A 23,352-nucleotide genomic window follows, 5' to 3' on the forward strand; every position below is an offset into this window, starting at 1 on the left:
AACAAAATAAAAATAATAAAGAAGAGTCAAACTCATATGACAAAGGAAAAGTGAATACAAAATTCAATTTTATTTTATAAGTACTGCCAATAATATAGGGTTCACTTAATAATAAAATATAATCATACTTAATATTTGTGAATATAGCGTTAAGAGTATGTCATTCGTCGTAGATTTAACTTCTAAATAAAAAATCTATTTCTATAATTTTTAATATACCCTTATCAGATTTTCGTCAGTCAGATCTGAAACTGTGAACTTTAGTATACCGCTTACTGAAGATTATAGGGTATATAATTTCACGCTACGACCCCTGAGAGTGGAACACTGATCATAAACGTCAAGCTAAATTAACTAGTAAAAAGTAAAGTAGGTAACAAATGTCCTACTGCCAAGCCAAGGCCTCCTCTCCTCCTACTCGAGGAGAGTATTTCATCATTCATCTCTTAGATAAAAATGTGGCAGTTCTTTCTACCTTTGCAGGCTTACGATGTTTTCCTTCACCACGCAAATAAACCAATCCAATATGAACCTAGTATTGTTATTTTGCAACAAGTCATTTCGTATTTCACTCGTGAAATATTGACAACCGATCTACACTGCTACGCCATTTTGATACGTATATCCTATACATTTTATATTTATTAAAATCAATGTTGTGTATCGTATTCTGACATTTCAAGCTTATGTGTTGCGATGAGTTTAGAAATTATTTTTACAGAATAGCCTAACAATTCTGAAATACTGATAAACGACTTACTATGTATTAAAACATATACGTAACGAAATGATATACGTAATCATTTAAATTTAAAGAGAGCCGAGATGGCCCAGTGGTTAGAATGCGTGCATCTTAACCGATGATTTCGGGTTCAAACCCAGGCAGGCACCACTGATTTTTCATGTGCTTAATTTGTGTTTATAATTCATCTCGTGCTCGGCGGTGAAGGAAAACATCGTGAGGAAACCTGCATGTGTCTAATTTCAACGAAATTCTGCCACATGTGTATTCCGCCAACCCGCATTGGAGCAGCGTGGTGGAATATGCTCCAAAACCTTCTCCTCAAAGGGAGAGGAGGCCTTTAGACCAGCAGTGGGAAAATTTACAGGTTTTAAATACAGTAACTACAGTCAATATCACATAATACTTTCAGATATATCTCGAACGTAGTCTACTGTGAGATTAGAGTTTGTTTTACTGAATAGCTTGAGAAAAGCAATAGAGGTTATCTGTAAAGCTAAAAGATTTTAAATGTTTCGGAAATTATTGGATTAAAAGGATTTTCAGTATCTAGTACATTGCATTGAATACGTTCGTCTTAGACTAAGATTGCCAGTTTAAAGTCGAGAAAGCACTACTAAGTTTTTACGTGCCTTACTTAAATTTATAAATAGCGCTCGTAGTCCAGTCATTGTATATATTTTAAAAAGCACGTGAACAGAAAAGGCTGGTATAATTATTTTAAATATCGTCGGGTGATTATTCTATTGATGTTTTGCCGTGATGGAAAATTATATATTGCGAGGAAATGTGAGAACATGTGTTCGATGAAAATTTTGTACATTTAAACCGTGATCATTGAACATATCCAAGAGACACTAGGTCGAGATGGTAAGATGGAAACCTTTGCTCTGCTCAGTAGTAAGTAAATACAGGCTGCTACTATTCAGTATATTGTCAAATAGATCTGTTAATATCTAATCAGTATTAAGTTTTATTAAAGCTGATATCAATACACATTTTATAATGTTATTTTAAAAAAAGCAACGAAACTTAAATTTAAAAAGTACTTACATTTAGAGTATATAAAAATATATTTTTTTGTCAAATTAAAAAGATAACTTGTTAAAAATCATGGGATATCTTGCACGGTTACAAATTTGAATGGTAAAAAAAATAATCTCTCTAAGCTCTCACAAATGTAAAATTTGGTGTATTTAATTTAGAATTAACGACTTTTTTTCCATATTTACTTTGCCTTAATACAAAGTGTATTAGGTCAAGTGATATACAGGCTGATATTATTCACCGTCAAGTGGAAATTTAATAAAAAAATCAACCTTATGATAATAGTAATTTCAAAATAAAGTACAACAATTAGCTTCGAAGGCTGCGGATACTAAGATCGTAGGTTTAAAACCCGGCTGAGGCTAATAATTAAAATTGTCGAGTTTTTGCTGTCTATATAAATCTTAGTATCAAGCAGTTAGCAGCTTGGTAGTGTTTATACTTCCGGGACTCGGAAACAACATTAAACAGTTAGTCCTTCGCCTGATCTCATTCAATTCTTCCGGTCGTGTCGTTCCATCGGGCTATAAGTTTAAAAAATAATACATCTATATTAACGCACACACTTTTACACTATCATTACTGTATATGTATCTAGTATTTGAGATTGTACGGTGTAGCAAAAATTAAGACAAGAATGTATTATTAATAAAATTTATTAGAATATTACTATTTGGAGACGAAAGATTTTATAACTCTACAAAATTAATTAACAATTTTTTTCTCTTTTTTTAAATGGTATAATGTCTGTAATTAAAGTTATTCATTAAAAAGTACATGAGTTAAAACGTCGGTGATTTTTCGTGTCTGAGCAGTAAGCTTATTTCGAATTTTAGGTTTTATTTCTACAAAACGACGATTTTATCTATTAAATAAATATTTGAATATAATAAGCTTAATATACTTTTTTTTATTAAATATTTTAGTACAAAAATACGAAGTTAATAAGAAAACATTTAATAAGTATTTTGGCCTTCGTTTGTTTCCCTTCATGACCTAAATATAAAATATTTTATAAGTTATTACAATATAAATAAGAAGTCTTATTAAAGTTTCTATTACAAAATCCAAATTATATTTTCAAACAGGCTTTTAAGACACTTTTAAATTATCATTTAACAAGCCTATGTAAGATATTAAAGGTATTAAAAAACATCATCCTATATAAAATTTATAACGGCTTGGTTGTTTGTAGATCGTGATAAACATTTTAAGTATAATCTACAGCTGGGGATAAACTAACTTGGTTTATCCCAAAATGTACTCTCAAAGAAAGTTTACTATTTATAATAGTGACTTGAAAGAGCCGTTTGGACTTTTTGGAAATTTCGTTGAAAATTATAATTATCGTTGTATATTATTTAGTTAAAATAGATTAAAAAAATGTGTGGGTTGAGATTTTTGCATTTTACAAGTATCTGTCTCATGATTTTCTCATCTCAAGCGGAAGATGTTAATAGTTTTAATGTTATTAACGATACTAAAGTGCTATCAAGAAGGAAAAGATTTATCGTTTTTCCAGAAGGAAGTTCTTTTCAATTGGGTAAGTAATACGTTTACTAATAAACTTAAGTCAGTTAAAACAACTCTCCTTATAAATTGATATCGTTTAAACATAGACGTATTTTGCGTTAACTGTACTATAATGGTTTTAACAGAAATTAAATTATTACAAAGTTGGAATTTCTTACAGAAAATTGTTATGACATTTCAAATAAAATTAAACATTTGTATGTTTAATGAAACTTGTTCTGGAATGGTATTTTTTTCTTTTTAATGATGGACTCATAAACTGCATCAATGTTCAAAACGCATGAAATAAATACTTTAAACAAGTATTCAAACTTTTTATACAAATTTCTAATCTTCTTCTTAAGTGTATGTCTGTACGCTGGAAAGGATTTTTTTAACAAAAAAGATAAATAAAACAAAAATTGGTTTTGGTGGGTTTATTGAAAAATTTACAATTAAAAAAAGTTGAAGCACAGGATTTTTACCTTTAAATTTTATGTTTCATAAGTGGCACGATGTGTGTATTATATGTGGCGCATATTAAACTTATAAAAAAATAGCTGAATTTCAAACTCATACTGCTTGCTCTTTACATATTTGCAGTATTCATATTCAGTCACTTACTGAGTTTTAGAGTTTAGTGCCAGTTAAGATAAGGTAATACAAGTGTAATTTATTTAGTATTTTCCTTTAAAAAAATAACACAAATCTTTATTTTTCCACACAACAGTCTATTTTATAATAGACTTTTTTTTCTTTATTAACTATATTGTTATGGTATCGCGTAATATAAATAAAAAAATTATACTAAATTATATGACTACTAGCTTGCCAGATTGTATACCTTCGCCTTACTATTACACCCCTTACAAATAAAACCTTGACACAGACACACACACATCCGTTACACAAAGGCCGTTTTTTTGGAATAAAGTGTTAAAAATATATATGTAAGTATTCAATATGTCACGTGCTTAAAGTTAAGTAAAGTAAGAGCCTGCAGATGTCCCACTGTTGGGCTTAGGCCTCTGTTTAAGACGGTTATACCACGATCAGATATATAGCGGGTGATTGGATACACATGAAGCAAATTTACACCTGTAATGAAGGTTTCCTTGAGATCTTTTTGTTCATCGCCGAGCACGAGACGAACAATAAACAAAAATTAAGCACATGAAAATTCAGTGGCGTTGCAATCATTTCTATGATCGCCGGTTTTAATCAAGCATAAGATTCACGTGTTTTAACTGTGCTATATCGATAAGCAAAGGTTGAAGATACTTGCTGTTAGACCATTGTGCAAGCTTGTCTGGTTACGTACCTCGTCATATATTTTACCGCCAAGCAGCAATACTTAGTATTTTTATGTTCCGGTTTGTAGAGGGGCCCTTATAACTAGCACAAGAGACATAACATCACAGTTCCCAAGGCTTGTGTGGCATTGCTGATGCAAAGAATACTAAAATATTTTTACGGCGCCAATGTCTATGGGGAATACATCTGCAAGTCCATCATCCTGTGCCACAAAAAAAAGGTACAAGGAATACTTTTTTAATACATTTCCCTTTACCTTAAAGTTTATATTTCCTTGAAGATTGATACTAAAATAGAACCTTGAATAATTAAATATTGATTGTGTATTTTAGTTTTCTGCACGACATATCCAGCTTTAACAACTATAGGGGACATATTTTTATGGGGGAACACAGCTGCTCTGGCGTACGAACTCCCTCAAGATCCATATTCTCCCTTCAATCATAGAGCTGACCCTCTTCATAGAAGGATGGACACGAAAAATATATATTTCACGGATTTTGACGGAAAAATTATTCATAAGGCTCCGTATAAGAGGTAAAATACATGTAATATATTTTTTAATATCATATTTCTTATATAAGATTTAATTAATTTGAGAAATTTCCTCATTATATCTTGGAAATTAATGTTACTCGTAATTATAATTTGATTTTATTATGTAATTAAAAATTATAATATAATTATAATTTATTGATAAGAGTAATACTTAATTAATACTTAATGTTAATTTAGTTTGAGCACAATTATATAATTTTAAAACATTTATTTACTATATATACTTAAAGACAGAAAAATATAATATAATTCAGAATCAGAGATTCTGCCGCCAGTCAACAATGGATACTTAATATTGTCATGTTTCGGTTTGAAAGATGAGTGAGCCAGTGTAACTACAAGAACAAGGGACATAACATCTTAGTTTGGATTTGAACCCGCGATCGTTGTTTATGATTGATGTTTTCTAACCATTTGGCTATCACGGCTCTACTCTCTATGGAGTACTACATCCTTATAAATATACACCGAGAAAAGTTCTTTGAAGGGCTATACAATGAAGTATGCTCCGTACACTTTCTTTGCTCACATAAGCCTTTGTAACGTGTTTGTTTACTCCAAGCGATAAATCTATAATAACAAAATCGTTGTCAGGGTGCTGTTTGCTATGAGAAAAAATATGGTTTCTTTCGCAAACATTTAGAAAAAAATCCAAATTTAATTTTTATTACCAACGTACAAGGTTGTCTTTTGTACAGCAGATTGAAATGTAACCGATTTATCTCAGGAAATTCATAGTAAATCCAGCGTTTGCGAAGCGTAGCGTGGACGAAATGGTATCCCCAGAATTTAAAATAGACAGAAAACAGATGCACGCTTCGAAACACACACGAGAGTTTTTAAAAGGTGCGCATTTGGATAAAGTCGACTTTCATAGGAGTAGTCGAGCGAGACTATACCAGCAGATAGAGGCTCTGTTTGACGGGTACGTGGCGTTTTTCTATTCAAAATCGAAGTTTTAGTGTTAAAATCGTCGTTTATTTCAATTGAATGTTATTTATTTATAAGTTTCCATCGTGTGGAATTACAAGTAAATCCTAACTGATAATGCGAAAGTAAGTTTGTTTGTTACACTTTTAGGTCTTAACTACTCAGTTAACCATTATGAAATTTTGCACACGTATTACCAGGAAAACAGGTAACGAAATTGGGTACCGAAAATTTGTCCCTCTGGCTAAAATATGAATAGGTTGGTAACAGAGTTTACCTATCGTATGCCCCACAGGCAGGGGAAACCACGTGTTGTAATTGGTACTTTTATATTGAATATATGTTTATCCGACGATAGACAAGGGTGATCACAAGACCATCGTAATGAATATGCTTGTAGGCAAGTTGCCTCGTTAGCTAATTTGTGTATATGAGGTTCCGGGATCAAATCAGGTTTTTTGTGTCAAGTAACATTCTCCAGACAGGAGTTTGTATGTTTGATATTGTAAGTAGCTGCTATATTCAGAGATGTGACTATGGGAGTTTATATGTTAGGTCTCAATCTATACTATAGAACGCTTAGTAATACCGTGATAACCAATTTGCATATTATATTGGGCTAAGGATTCACTTCACTAAACTTATTCTACTGCACTGCTTCAGGGCAGCTTAACAGATACAGATGATGATATAGGACTTCGACACATGCAGATTTCCTAATGACACTTTCCTTCAAAACCAAGTTCGAGATGAACAACAAACATAAATTAGGTGCATCAAACTGCATTGCTTGGATTTAAACCCACTGTTTTTGATTAAGACTGTCTTCTAAAAACTGCGCCATCTGTTCTTTGATATTTAGATGTTTTAAAATATTCATTTTTTTAGACTTGGGTCTGATGGAAGAAACTGTTTGTTGAAGACATTGTGTTTAATCGGCCAGACACAAGCCAGTCCGCAGGGCGCTTTTCTTCAGGAAATAATGAGGGCGGTGTTCACGTGAGTCTTGCGTTATGTTTATAAGAATCTATGCAGTTGGAGAAAATGTACAAAGGATTACACCAAAGCGTTGTCTTTATATGTGTATTGCGTTCACTAAAGTTTCCTCAAGTCTATGTTCTATCTTTAAATATTATCTGTAGATGAAATTTTATGTCAATTATTTAGATAGTCTTACAGTTTTGCTTTTCTTTACAGTTTTAAGTGCTATTACAAATAAAAAAGCTTAATGTCTTCTGTGTAGGTACCAGCCACCATATATTCTACCGTATAATAGTAACACTAAGTGTTGTTGAATTGAAGATTGACTGAGTCAGTGTAACTAAAGGCACAAGAGACATCTCAGTTAAAAAAGTTGGTGGCGCACTGGTTATGTCAGAAATAATTACAAATTCATATGGTACTAATGTCTATGGGAAGTAGTGATCACTTACCATCAGATGCCATAAAACAAAACGTTTGAGTCTTTAAAATTTCTACAGCTGGACTAAAGTCGTTTCTTCTTTTGAAGATAAGTTACAGCAGATTCCAACACGCTGCTCCAATTCTGATTCGTAATAAAATGTTCGATATTTAATTATAAATTTCATACAAGTTATATTAAGAGATAAATTTAATTTTACTTTGCAGTTTTTAAACAAGTTTACGATTCAAGAATTTTCTAATATGATTAATTAGAATAAAAAACGATTATCAAGGATTTCGCTATATGAATGAGGTCACGGCCTGGTTATACTTTTGAATGTTTAATGAATTTGCAGTTTAACTGAGTTAACCTAGTTGGAATTAACTTGGAAGGGAGACAGTTGCATTTATGTATGTTTACATATTCAGCATTATGTGCCCCCTGTTCAGATTACACAATTACATTTGTCGGTTTTGATTATCTCTTCAAACATTGTTAATACTTAATTAATGGAATGTGATTTGTGAGATTTGAAATTGGAAGCGTGATGGATATATTTTTATCAAGTAACAAATACACTAAAAATTATAGCTAAATTTACATTACATATAGCAGACAGTACCAGACCATTCTTGGTGGCGTACGTGTGTGGTTACCCTATAGGCACAATATTCATGTTCAGAAATAATAATTTAAAAAAAGAATACTAGATTTAGATAACATACAAAAGATTATATAACAATTAGTATACGTCATTAAAAAAGAAGCCAAAATGTTTGTTTAATTATAATTATTATTTTATTATATTTATATTAGCAGCTTTAATTTTTTTAATTAATTATATATTATCATGTACATATTGAGCCGAGATGGCCCAGTGGTTAGAACGCGTGCATCTTAACCGATGATTTCGGGTTCAAATCCAGGCAGGCACCACTGAATTTTCATGTGCTTAATTTGTGTTTATAATTCATCTCGTGCTCGGCGGTGAAGGAAAACATCGTGAGGAAACCTGCATGTGTCTAATTTCAACGAAATTCTGCCACATGTGTATTCCGCCAACCCGCATTGGAGCAGCGTGTTGGAATATGCTCCAAACCTTCTCATTAAAGGGAGAGGAGGCCTTTATCCCAGCAGTGGGAAAATTTACAGGCTGCTAAAGCTAATGCTAAATAAACATGTATATATTATCATGTAAGAAATATTAACATATAAGAAAAAAAAAAATCTTTTTTTTTTTTTTTAGATTACCAAAAAATAATTCAACTGATGATATCGACGAAGAATACGACGCAGCCTTTTCAGCAACAGAGCCTTGTGACCAATTGTATCCTAATTGCAACGAACACTCGAACAATCTGGAAACACCGTTTATTGGTTCTTGAAGTGGGAGTTAATTCTTTTAAGCTTAATACGGATGCTTACCTTATAGGCATATTGAATTACATTGATTTTTTTTTCTTTATGTAAATTAATTTTTATTTAGATCCACTAAGAATTGAACAATAAAAAAGTTGGCTATCACGAGATGTCCTGAAGAGGTGGAGCATCGAATTTGATGGTTATTAAGAAAATAATATTTAAGAAAATCAATAAATATATACGGAGTAAAAAAAATAAAACCACAGTTTCTTTACAATTAAAATATTTTTTTTTATAATTAAAATAATGTATAGCTTCAAAGTAAACATTTTACGTGCCTAGCAGATTTTGTACATCGAAATTGATTATTGAAAGAATTTCGAATTGCCGCCGTCACCCATAAGGGAGTCAAACCATCAGAGGTCGTGACAGCATAAGAGAGCGTCATATGAGTCAGCCGTACTCGCAAGGCACGAAAATAGACATTTCCCATTAAAAACTGAATGTAATTTTATCTAAATTCATCGATGTCTGTCTGAACCTTTTCCCCAAAACATAATAACGCACCTACTTAAATATTTCACAATCATCATCATGACTTACGTATGAATAAGCACAAATTAGGTAGTGTTAATTGTTAGTGAGTTTATAACCATTTTTTTATGTATGAACACTCAAATTAATTAAGACTAGGCAATTTCATAACGCATCCAGTAGCACTATCCTTTGACGACTTGTATTCTAACTGTTACGGAAGTTCAAACTATGTCGACACTCCGTTTATTAATTACTAAAGTTCCTTGTTTAACGTATAACCTACTGGATCTATTATATGTATAATTAGCATCAATTTTCATTATTAACGTTCGTTTCATTTTAATTTAATTCAGGTATTAAAAACTATTTAATTTTACGCTATTATTCATAGATTACAGCTTTTTTTTTGTAAATTTATAGTTGATTTCTGTAAAATATTTTAACCTAACAACTAAGACATTTTCTTTTTCAATATTTAGCGGTATTTTTGTCATTGGCTCGAGTACCTTAAACGGATTTAGATGTAAAAGATATTTTACCAAAATTTAAATCAACTATTGACTGCTTCTTAACTAAGTTTAAATTAACATTTTTTTTTTTAAATATACATATTCGTTAAATTATGGGAATATAATGTAATTTGTAACAAGGAAGTCCTGTGATGTTATGAATATATCTTAGCTGACGTTGAAGTTTAAACCACGTCGACACACTGTTTATTGCTTAGAGTTAGAGAATTTTGGAAACGGAATAATTTGCTTTGTCTAATAAGTATTAGAAACTTTTGCATTGCGTTCGTTGATTTATATTATTGTAATTTATTGTTCGTAATCTTGATTTAATTATATGTTGCAATGTAACTTTTTTTTGTTTTTTTTTTTGTAAAATTATGTACATGTTTGTACATGTATATTTGGAAAATCAATTATATTTCTGTGTTTAGTTGAATCTCTAAGGTAGATTCTTTGATAAGATATTATAAGTATTCTCACCTCAGGACTCCTTAATAAAAGTCACTGTCATATCTACTAGTATATTTTTTATGATATGTTATTTATATTCTATTTATTTATTTATATTAATAATTTAATTATAAACAAATAAAAGTTAAAAAAAAATCTTGTACAAATTTCTGTAATTTTAACACTAAGATTAATTATTTTTTAAAACTTCCTAGATTATGCCATAATTATAAAAACGAGTTGAAAGGGTTTAAGGAATTTCCTTAAAAAATAACGCTCTTATGCAGAAATGTTTTAACTTCTTAACATTTAAAAGATTCAGGGTTCATTAATAATTCATGTAAATAATAACAAATAAATTGCAAAATAATTATTAAATGTTAAAGCATCGCAAAATCTTTTATTTCTACTGAACCACATTACTTATAGCGTTCGTCACAACTGCCTCTTGATTCTAATGTCACGTATTATTAAATGACGTGATATTTTGATTACCTTTTTTGTTCTTTTTCCCTTTTTTTTTAAAGTTCTAACATGAAATAACTGTAAGCATTGACACAGAACATGTTAATTGTTCTGTCATTTATACATGTTTGCGTCTACACCATAGAGTGTTAAACGGTATAGTCCATTTTAAGTTTTCCAACTGGAAGTTCGATTTTGTAATAGCATATTTCTTTTCGCGTCAATCGCATCCAATTTAAACCCGTAGTGTGTTGCACAGATAAAAAATGTATTTAAAAATTTGCTGTGTTATATTTGTTTGTGGTATACTAGTTTTCTTACGTACGAATGATATTGAATATTCTGATGAGTGTAATGAAGAAAATTGTGCTCCGTCTGATGGTTCAGTGAGAAATGAAACGAATTCACGGATCCTGTCTAGAAGTAAAAGGTTCTTAGTATTTCCAGACGGCAGTTCGTTTCAATTAGGTATGTTCTCCTTAGTAATTTTGTGTTACTGTGAATTTGTACTTGTAACAATGTGGGTAGTATTTATTACTGAAAGAGGGAAAGGAAACAAACTGTCTTCCTTATTACAACAGTCCTTTACAATGATAATGAACTGTCATGCTTCGTGCAATTAATACAATAATAAAAGTTCGTAAATAAATAATTTGTTATGTTATATAATTATTATATTTCATTCATATATACTTTTATATTATCATTAAGATTATAAGAAAGATTTAAACTTTTTTATGTGCAAATGCAATTTACTTAAAGGAAGAGAAAATAGTAACTTAAGATGGAATTTTGGATCGCGCGACCGCGACAAGATACTGTGACAGGAGACAGCAAAGCTTAATGTACAATTACATAAAATAAATATAAAGTGCGGAGAGCTTTTCTAAGCACGCAACTCAGACAGACACTGAGAAATGTGACAATGGCACTATTCAGAAAAAAGCTTTTGTGGTAGAGTGGATTAGGTCATTAACACATTAATTTAATTTGGATATGCTGCATAGATTAATTATTTATTTATTTATAATAATAGTAACTGGTATTAAAAATGTGAAAGTCAGTTTCTTTGTTACGATTTCAAACCTTAATTATTCTACTGATCATTATGACATTTTAGAGACTTAAGAAATTAACCTATGGTAGATAACACCCAACTACTAGTTAGCTAGGTAGAGAAAAACACTATCGTAGATTTTAAATCTGTTTAATTTAATGTCATCTTTATCAATATTCATGAAATATTTCTCATTAGTAGAATTATCTACGAATTTTAATTTAGAAGCTTCAACGATACGCATAACGGATAGTATAGGAAGGCTATCAAGAAGTCGATATAAATCTTTTTCTGAGTATATTGCCCGAGTTTTGATTAACTGTATATTGTTTTTAAATTTATCTATCAATCGAGGTATTTTTCTTTTATTATAGGGCTTTATGTAAGCCCGTCTGGGTAGGTACCACCCACTCATCAAATATTCTACCGCCAAGCTGCAGTACTCAGTATCGTTGTGTTCCGGTTTGAAGGGTCAGTGAGCCAGTGTGACTACAGACACAAGGGACGTAACATCTTAGTTTCCAAGGTTGGTGGCGCATTGTAAGGAATGGTTAATATTTCTTACAACGCCATTGTCTATGGGCGGTGACGACCACTTACCATCAAGTGGCCCATTTGCTCGTCCGCCTATCGATATCATAAAAAAACGTCTTTCAATACCTGCTAAATCGAAACATATATTACTCTGACATTAAAATAAGAACTTTGATTATGTTACCATCTATTATCTCGTGATAAATTTAAGTGTCGCCATCTCTGTCATGATCGCTCGTTTCGTAAAGAAAAGAATAATATTTTTATATAAACTCTTTGAAAGCGCATTTTGTGTTTATGTGAATGATTACAGTATGTATGTGTGTGTATGTATGTCCGTCTTCTTGTTATTTTGTGTTTTTTTTAATTAGAAACTATGAAATTGTGCTTATTTTGATTCTAAATTAAACGGTGGTTGAATCCTACACGTTAGTGACTAAAAATATAGACTGAATCGCTACAATATTTTTTTTTGTAAAATTGTATAGATTTATATTAATAGCTACGAACAAAGTTGTTTGCATTATTTTTAAGAATAACCAATAAAATAAAGTCTTTTTTATTCTTGTTGCACGATATTAGCGTTATTATCACTTAGAAGTGCGTAAATGGTCTACGAAGTTATGACGCAGATGATCCGAATAAATTTAAACGACGATGGGCTTACAAATAGTCTATATATTTAATTTATATTACTTATACATAAAAAATCAGAGACGAAGAAACGTATCATCGTTAAATTGAGTGTAGATAAGATTTAATAAATTAATGAGAAACTTTCATGATTTAGATTAGTGGACAGACCGATGGTCTAACTGATGGTAAGTCGTCATTTTCTCCGATTGACATTAGCCCTGTAAGAAATATTAAGTATTCCTTACAATTTGCGCTAATGCGCCACCAACTTTCGGAACTAAGATTTTATGGCCCTTGAGCCTGCAGTTATACTGGCTCACACCTATTCAACTGAAACACAATAATACTAAGTATTTGGAGGTAGAATATCTGATGAGTGGGTAGGCATACCAAAACGAACTCTCATAAACCCTACCATGAAGTAAAACCATTTGTATTGCAACACAAATCGAAATTTAACTAAATATATTGCAAAGTCTATCTAATTTATTAATATTTAAAAGTATACAGAACCCATTCCGCTTAAATCTTATATAATTTTATATAAGAAGTATAAGAAGAAGAATTGGTGGTATCGACGCGAGTATTTACATTATGAATATTTTTTTTGTACTTCAATCACGAGAATACTATTGATCGTATACGTTCGAACGTAACGATCTTAGATTAAGATATTCAGGCCTTTAAATTTTTGAATTTTGTTCATAAATAAAAATGCCTGGGGTACACCAAGTGGCAGTTCCCGATCGTCAGTTAATCGTGTGCGTACACGAATACTTTATATTACTGTGTCCCTATTTAACGGTAAAGTTATTGAAACAGGCTCATATGGCATAAGATGCCTCTTATGTTCTATGGGTCTGTGTTGTTAGATCCGCCACATGCAGGTTTCCTCACATAGTTTTCCTTCATTGCCAGCATCCAGTGGAAGAGTTTGAACTCGGGACCATAAGTTAAAATTCACGTTTTCTAACGTGGTCCATCACGATTCAGCATTCTTGATTTTATCTATGTATTTTCCGTGAAGTCAAACTAAAAGATGGACCTATACCATACCTTTGCCAGGATATTGATAAAGTTAGAAACATAAATCGTAGTATTATTCCAATGTTCAGTTATCAGTGCGTCTTATTGTTTCCTTGTGCCAATAAATAATTAGACTGTCTCATATACCTTCCACCAAAGCTCAATACAAACAGTAATAACCAGTGAATGTCCAGCTGGAGGGTTTGACTGATTTACTCGTCGGTCATGTGTAGAATTTATTCCATTACGTTACATCAGCTCGAGTAAATCGAATAAATATTACCAAAATATTTGCCTAAATGATGTAGATTTGATAGAATTTTCATAATAAATAATTTTCACAGACATGTATTTGCCTTTGGTTTTCATATTTTCATGGGTTTTCATGTTTTAATTTTAAAGCATCATAATCGAATTTTAAGATGAGAGATTAACTACTTTATCATAATAATTTATTTTACATAAAAGAGTCTCGTCTCTTTTTATGATGATACAGGATGATTATTTAAATTGTTTTTTTTTTTATGTTGTTAGAAGGCAAAGGCAAATAGGCTACTTAATTTTATGTGATCATCACTGCCCATAGATATTAACTAACATGTCAATTTTGATCATTCCTTTCATCTCCTATGAGCCACAAACTTTGGGAACTGAGATGTTCCTTGGTCCTGTACTAACACTGACTGTCTTGCCACCTTTTTTGTCTGATTTCACTTTTGTTTGTATTGTTGCCCTTTGCTATAAAGTTTTTACGCGACCCTCTTTCTAGCAGAAGAAAGCCGGAAGGGAGCTATAGCATTATAATTTTGTATCAATAAGGTCTTTAGTGAAAGACATTATTGGAAGTAAAATTTATTGCTTTAATTTTTTTTTATAGTTATAGTACAAATTTGATTAAGATATTTTTTTTTATTTGCAGTTTTTTGTGTTCAGACGTCTGCACTGATTCCGATTGGAGATATTTTTTTATATGGCAATACCGCAGCTTTGGCATGGAATCTTCCAACGGACCCAAAATTCATTCTTATGCTGAAGGAATACGAAAAGACAGCTAAACGACGAAACGATGGAAAAAATATTTACTATGTCAATGACGAAGGGAAATTACTCGCTAAAGTTCCTTATTCCAAGTAAGGTTCCAGTTTTAATAAAAATTTATTTTACTTAACCATTATTCTTACGTTGAGTAAAAATTGAAAAAAAATATTATTAAAATCATTCTAATATATATATATATATATATTCTATAGAGCTACTTGAGAACTAACATTAAGTTTAAGAATCTTATTTAAATAGGTAATTCTTAGAAAATATTGTATACTTAGTATATTATAAAAATACAATTGTTTTACAAAGAAAAGCGTTTCTCATATTTACTTTGGAACGTTTTAGTGATGACTTCAATTTTTGAAAATCGAAGTCATCACTAAAACGTATGTACGCATAACTGCCTCCAGATTTTGATCCTAAGTTTTTTTGGTCTCACTTCACTTGGATTAGCGTGATCGCGTATTCACATTAATTTTTCGATTATGGTTGTGTACGGAATCGATTTGATTATAATTCATCAATTTTCACCAACATGGCAGACAAATTATAAATGTATGTTTGCTATGACTTGTCAGTTTGTAGTTGCACGTTGAATTTTTATAGTCTACACTTGGGCTTCTGTGTTACATTATAAATATTTTATCAATCAAATCACGACATGAACATCCCAAGCCAAAGTACCGTCTTTATATGGAAATAAGGATATTTAAAGTACACAATGGAGGTGCACTCTTAGGTCCGTTACTCTCATAATCAAATCCGACACGACCAGAAAGAGTTCAGGCGCAGGATCAACGGCTTTACGTGCTTTCTGAGGTACACACTTCCAACTTCCAGTATATAAAGGATAAGTCTTTCTAAATACATAAATGTAGGAATTATTACACAAAGCTCATTTCTATTTAAAAAAGCATGTAACAGAAAACTAGGAATATTTTTTTTTTATTTCGATATTTAAAATACAAATAAACGCTTTCCAGACCAGCAATTGTTAACCCTGCATTCGCAAAACGGAGTGTCGATGAAAAAATGACGTTCAAAGAGAAGTTGAAAATTAAAATAGACCGGACAAAAATGCACCAGAGACAATCAAAACGAGATTTCTTGAAAAAGGACAATATGGACCGAGCTAGCGTCGAGTTTCATAGAAACAGCAGAGTTGGTCTATATGAGAAATTAGTGCCGTTCATAACAGCGTAAGTTACAAATTAATATCATCGTTCAAATAACTTTTTTCATTGACATTATATTAAGCAATGCCAATAAATAGGTAAGTATGTTGTTTTTTATGTTAAGATTCTTTGGACGCGTTGGGAGTTTAATTTCAAGATCTGATTTGATTTAAATGCAACACTTCTCAACATGTACATCTTAAGGGGTGCCAATGAGGGTGGCATGATCATATTTGATGATACCTGTATAATAAAGTAAGATAAAAAAGAAAAACTTTTAAAGGGTATCTGATGTAAGAAGATTTTTTACTTGACAGAAGTCCATTTGACTTTGTCCATTATTTTTTTCTGAATCCATGTTACGGAAAATGTTTAAATTTTGTTCATAAATATAGATAAAATATATTTGAAAGCATAAGAAAAAAGTATTAAGTAAGCTTCCTAAGTACAAAGAGAGAGAAAGCTCATATTTTTGTGATATATGCTTATACAAAAAATACTACTTACTTATTCTAACAGAAGGCTTTAGAGTTGTTCACTATGATACTTTTTCTACCAATATTGCAATATCAAACTAAAGTCACAATACTAATTAAATATAAAAAAAAGTTAAACAAACTCATTGATCGTCAAAAACTACCACCAGCTTGGAAAGAAATACCGAAGGCCTCAGAAGGGCCGACGAAAGAAAATCAGTTGGATTACATTTATACACTTTCTCATCAATAATTACAATAAATATAAAAAATATATTATTAGCATATTTACTTGAAATTGTTTAAATTAACGAAGAGAACCGTTATCAATGTTTAATTCTCTGTAATTAGTGTAAAAAATTTGACCAATTACCTAAAAATCTATGACAATTTGAATGATCATTCCGTGACCAATTCGTACCAGTTTTTATGAGGCTTTTCATCATTTATGCCGCTTATTAGAGGTAGCCGTATTACTATGGAAAAAAATGCTACTTTATAAATATATGATAATACAGAAACATTCCTTGAGGTTTTTCTACGTTTTCCAATTGACATATTTCAACGGTTTCTGGGATCCTTTTGAACATGCGTAAACATTGTCCCACAAAAGATTTAGTAGTCCTAATCGGGTTTGGGTAATCGAGTATCAGAGATTACGAGTTAATGTTTGTTTGTATTGTAATAGTTTGTATTCTTATTTCAAATCATACGTAATATTTATAATAAATCAAATGTGATAAGAAGATACGCTTAATATTTTAATTCACTTAAAATTGAATCCTAATGTATCTTTCGAGCCAAGAAATATATCAAGACTAGATCATTGAGGAAACTCCGGATTAACTTGGCATCTTAAAGACCTCTTTATATTCACAGATTTTGATTAAGACCCCGTTGATAATACATATATTAATATGGTTTCATGATATGGAGCAATCATTTATTTCTTGGTGGTCCGTCTGGGTAGGTTCCAACCACACATCAGCCGATCTCATATTCTACCAACACACAGCAGTATTCAGTATTGTTTTGTTCTGTGTTGAAGGGTGATTGAGCTTATGTAACTACGGGCACATGGGACATACCATCTTAGATAGTAAGGTCGGTGGCACTTTGGCGATGTAAGGAATGGTTAATATAGTATCTAACGCAAAGTTAATCACCGATTAATCTTTTTCTTTAACCATTGATTCGAAATTCCAAAGAAAAACCCGAGCATTGTTTAAATAATATAAACTAATAGGAAGTGTAGATACCATATTGATTTATGAGAACGTTCGAATAATTCAAAAATTAAACCAATGATAATGTTCGTTTTAAAATAATCTTACATTTGAATTATAAGACGAGATTGATTTGAACGAAAATTAATTTGAAATTTGATTTTCTTTGAGACGAATGATATTTTGATTTATAATTACATCTGTAATTGCTTCATTAACAAAACAACTTGGTATCGTATTGTTATCAATATTTTCTTTAGTTTAAATGAAATAATGTTTTAGTCATTATACTTATGACAAATGTAAAAACAATTTCCTTGATATATACACATATACCCCTCGTTCATCACATATTCCATCACTAAACTGCAATACTAGTTGCTTTCCAACATGGTACCATTAGTCCTTTGGTGTATTGGCAGTTGCATCACCAGCTTGAAAACAACAAACTAATACAATTACAATAGCACAGTACGGTATTATGTGTGTCGAGAAGGCCCATTTGCCGAAATGGACCAGTGCTTAAAAAACCTGAAGCTGAGCACAAAATTTCCACGTGCTATATTGCGTTTATTCTCTATCTCGTGGTGATAGAAAACAGACACGTCGTAAATCGTCATAATCGTCGTAGTGTCTGTTAGATGCAAATATACCACACATGTGCACTAATCCACGGACTTTTACATTCTGGCAATTTACTTTTATACACGTCGACATTTAATTTTAATGTTTTTTTTTTTAATTAACAAATTTTTGCATTTTATTTTTTCTCGATTCAAATGTATTTAATTCTCCTGTATTGTGCAATATAATCTGTAAAAATACCGCAAATACATTTTTTTGCTTTAAGACGAAAGTATGTTTTAACCTTTGCGATGTAACCGTCATAACGTGCGAGGCCGAAATTTGGACACTAACAGCGGTACTTGGCTACAAATTGAAGCTCGCTTAGCTTGCTATAGAGCGAGCTATGCTTATAGTATTTTCGAAAGATAAAATCCAAAATTACATTATCATGAGAAAGACCAGATTTACTGACATAGCTCGCACAATAAACAGATTGAAGTGCTACTGAGTTGGTCATATAGTTCGGAGTATCCTCGGCAATTGGACTAGGTGATTTTTGTGGGTGTGGGTCGACAAACAAAGTACAAGGTGACTTCAGCAAGATCGACCGAGGATCTAAAGAAGATTGCGGATCTCGACTGCATGTGGAAGACGGAAAACCGGGTACTTTCGTGCACTTTAGGAGAGGTCTATGTCCAGCAGTGGTTTATCATTGACTGATGATAATTATGTGTTCACTTCGTTTAATATGCTACCTAAAATAGTTAGATATTATTTTCTGAACTTCTTTTAGTTGACTACTGATTAAAACAATTAACAAAATATTGCATTTGCGGAAAATGCACCAAAACGCATTATTTGAAACAGCAGTCACATGCACAGAACATGTATAGACAGATAGTAACACAAACGCAAACTTATTATTATGGCATTGTTAACGCTGTTTGAACTTACCTCTTTATTAAAAGATAGAATAAAAAATCGACCCAATCCCGAATTAAAACCTAAAACCTCAATATTTGCTTTATAAGCTTGTTACTTGATCAACGAGTTATTCGCTAAAGCGCAAATAGCGTATGTGTCGTGCATATGAATATTATATACGGATCACCATAGATCAAAGAGAAATGTCGACGTTTTTTTAATCAAATCGGAAATATCCTCTTTGGGTTCAAATATCAAAGCAATACCAAAGACGTCGGTGCTTAGTAACACAATGCTGTATAATAAATCGCATCCTAGCAATGTCGGGACAGATCGCTAGTATCCAATAAAAATGGTTTAGAATATATTGCTAAATTCCCTTGCTTTATTTTCGTGTAATCCCAACCAACACCTGTTTCTAGGCTGGGAGGCGACGGTAAACAGTGCGTTCTTTACAAACTATGCGAGACGGCAAGGATTTCAAGACAAGGCACATTCCTACAGGAGCTCCTTCGAGTTGTCTTTACGTAAGTATGAACGCTTAATTTCTCGAATGTTCGCCATTGTTGTTTAAGATAGGACGCCTTTGTGTGTTATTTAATTTAAGGTTTTGGTATTTATTTTAGTATTAACATAATCTTGTACACTTTTCTACTTTTTGGATTTTTCGTTTAGGGTTTAATTCGTGAAATAAAATATTTCGGCTAAGTTTAGATATACAGGAATGCTTAATTTTAATAATATTCTAGGACATTTTTTGTTATTATTTTTTTGTACATAATAATTTAGTTCAGTATTCTGAAGATGAGATTTAAATGAAAATAATAAAAAGAACATCCTTTCCATAGACTACCTAATGGCGAAGAATTCGAAGAAGAGGATCACAAGAATTACGACAAGGCGCACGTTGCGAGCGACGACTGTGCGTCACTGTACCCCGGGTGCGATGTCGACATACCTGTACAGTCACAAGGCTAATAAAATACGTTGAAAATAGAACAGGAGTTTTATTGAATACGCTTTCACCGAATATACTTAAAATAATAACGAAGTACACTTGAAACAAAAAGTTATTTGTAATTATTTTTTATCTCGTAAGATGATTATAATAATAATTACTATTACGATACCTGTTTGAGTGTTATGTTGTAGTATTTAAAGTAAAATTATTAAAAAACAAATCCTAGTAAAGGAGAGAATTATGTACTTATTTTAATTTTAAGTAAAGTACAAGCCCTTTAATATCCCATTCCTGTCATCTCTCTTCGCTAAAGTAGATGTTATAGAGTTAAAGTTAAAACTTAAAGAAAAAATATTATACATATATAGCTTTAATTTACCTTGTTAAAAAGTGTAAACAAAAACAAAATAAAACGATTCACTATTCAATTTCTCGTACAAAACTTGAACAGGGTCAACTTTACACTTTTCTTAGTGACTGTACGGAAAGGCTTTAATTGTATGTAAAACAATTTGTTCCTATTTGTGTTGTTCTGCAAATTTGATACTCGTCTATAGGCCAGTTGCTGTATTTTGTCTTGGCTTGGCTATTGTTTTACTTATAATAGACCACTATAACAGTTGGCCACGAATCTTGGAAAGGCACGTATTTCTATATTAAAGTATTCTACTAACTAATATTTGAAAGTGGATATGTAATCAAGAAATGTTTACTGAGAAAATTAAAAAAAAAAATCATTTAATTTAGAAATATTTTATTCGTATTAGATCGGAACTACAATTTTCTTTCAAGTTTAATTTGTATCGTTCAGGTAAGGTTTGATAAAAAGATTTATTTACTTTTTTTTTCATAATATTAAAATATTTTTTTAAATAAATTATTAAGTGAGTTATCTTCAACTTTTAACAGTTGCCGTCTTCAAAAAATGTCGTGGAATTTATATTTTTACGACTAAATTCAATGTCAAAATTTATTTTTTTTAATCAATGTCTTCGAAAAAATTAGAGACTTTAGTTTGTCTTTCGTATGATTTTGAATATTTAAATTGAATATTTTAAATATCAAAAATATGTAGCACCTTTATTAAGGAAAAATGTTTTAATTTCATACGATATTTATATATATAAATATATATATATATATAAATTAAATTCGTATCAATGTTTCAATGTACCAATTCTGGTCTGTGTCGACATAATATACTTATGATATCCACGCAAAACAGTCGACAGCATAACTATGTTTGATAAATTGTCTTTTTTCCATTAATCGTGTCACAAAATGCGAATTTAATACCTACTGTTTCACTTTTGACATTTCAATCTTGATGTATTTTGAATAAAACCAGTCTGTAGATAAATAAAAAAAAATAGTGTAAATTATTAACTTTCAGCTAGAACAATGAAAAATATTTTGAAAATTGCACTGCTGATTTTATTAGAGGTCATGTCTAGCGAACAAGATACGGCCGGTGGTGCTACTCCTACAAAAGACTTGGAGGGTTCTTCAAAGGTATTGTCGAGAAGGAAACGTTATTTGATATTTCCTGATGGCAGTTCCTTTCAGTTAGGTATGTTACCTGCGGTTCACTTAAGTTTTTAACCAATCATAAGATTTCTCCTTTCAATAAACACTATTCTACCTATATCTGTTATTTTCAAGTGTATAACAAAATACAACAAATAACGGTTGCTGTTACTCATGGTATTCGTCGGTATCTTTGATTATATGTCTCACTTATCTGGGTTTTAGATAAAGCTATTAAAAATAATATATTCTATTTAAATTTTCTGCCAAAATTCCAATTTATAGCTTCATTGATATTCTCTTATAATTCTCACAGTATTCTGTACCCAAACTCACGGATACCTTCAAGTTGGTGACATCGTATGGTTTGGAAACACAGCAGCCTTAGCTTGGGAGCTGCCGACTGATCCGAAATTGTTTAATTTTTTCAAGAAACACGATAAATTACACACAGCAGAGAATAGGGATGGCGTATCGAAACTTATATACTTTTTAGATGAGAATGGAAAAGTACTATCAAAGATGCCTTATAAGAAGTAAGTGGATATTTTTATTTATTTGTAGAATTAATGTTTTAGGACATAATTATTTATTTGTTACCATCAAATCGAATGAAACAAAAAAAGTTTAGCCATTCCATGCATATATGCCAGGGTACTCCAGGTCTTTGGCCAATATTGGTAATGAGTAGTGATTTTTTTAAAACGTCAGTAATCTTCGAAAATGATAAGACTTGGTTGGTCTTTGTCCTTTTTTGGCAAATATTTCCTGTAAAAAGTTAGAAGATGTTTTGTTCTAAATAATGTGAAGTCACCGTCGTCAATATAAATAACAAAGGATTACTTTTTTTTGTTTGTGGGTTTGAGTAACATGATGATTTTTTTATTACCAATTTATTTTAATTTTAGGAAACCTATAGTTAATCCAGCATTTGCTAAACGAAGTATAAATGGGAATATTGAAGAAAGGAATGATTTAAAGAATATTTCAATTCAAGATCTTCACGAAAAGCGAAAAGCCATAAACATTTTCGACTCCCTTGAAGAAGATGAGATAGAGTTTCACAGAGAAGGAAGAAAAACATTATACGGCCAAATCGAGACATTTATAGAAGCGTAAGTGACATACTTTATTGATAAGTTACTAGAGTTATATTGTACTTTAGAGTAGTACTGGTCGGCAAAGTCGAAGATTAACAGGTTAATTTAAAAATAAAATCTTCACTTTGTGTTAGGGCTTTGAGCAGGCCAGTCTGGGTTGGTACCACAAATCATATATTCTACCGTAAAGCAGCAAAACTTTGTGTTGTTGTGTTTCAGTTTGAAGGATGAATGATCAAGTGTATAAACGGGTACAAAGGGT

General features: G+C 31.2%; 1 protein-coding gene across 1 annotated transcript; it reads left to right on the forward strand.

Annotated features, from left to right (window-relative positions):
- Nucleotides 1–3,214: 3,214 nt before the first annotated feature.
- Nucleotides 3,215–8,893, forward strand: LOC125067899. The gene is made up of 5 exons (XM_047676795.1): nt 3,215–3,332; nt 4,948–5,152; nt 5,901–6,098; nt 6,992–7,102; nt 8,755–8,893. Exons 1-5 carry the CDS (start codon nt 3,215–3,217, stop codon nt 8,891–8,893), a joined length of 771 nt encoding a protein of 256 aa, XP_047532751.1.
- The last annotated feature ends 14,459 nt before the right edge of the window (nt 8,894–23,352 follow it).

This window comes from Vanessa atalanta, chromosome 12 (genome assembly GCF_905147765.1).
Source record: "Vanessa atalanta chromosome 12, ilVanAtal1.2, whole genome shotgun sequence".
Taxonomy (NCBI): domain Eukaryota; kingdom Metazoa; phylum Arthropoda; class Insecta; order Lepidoptera; family Nymphalidae; genus Vanessa; species Vanessa atalanta.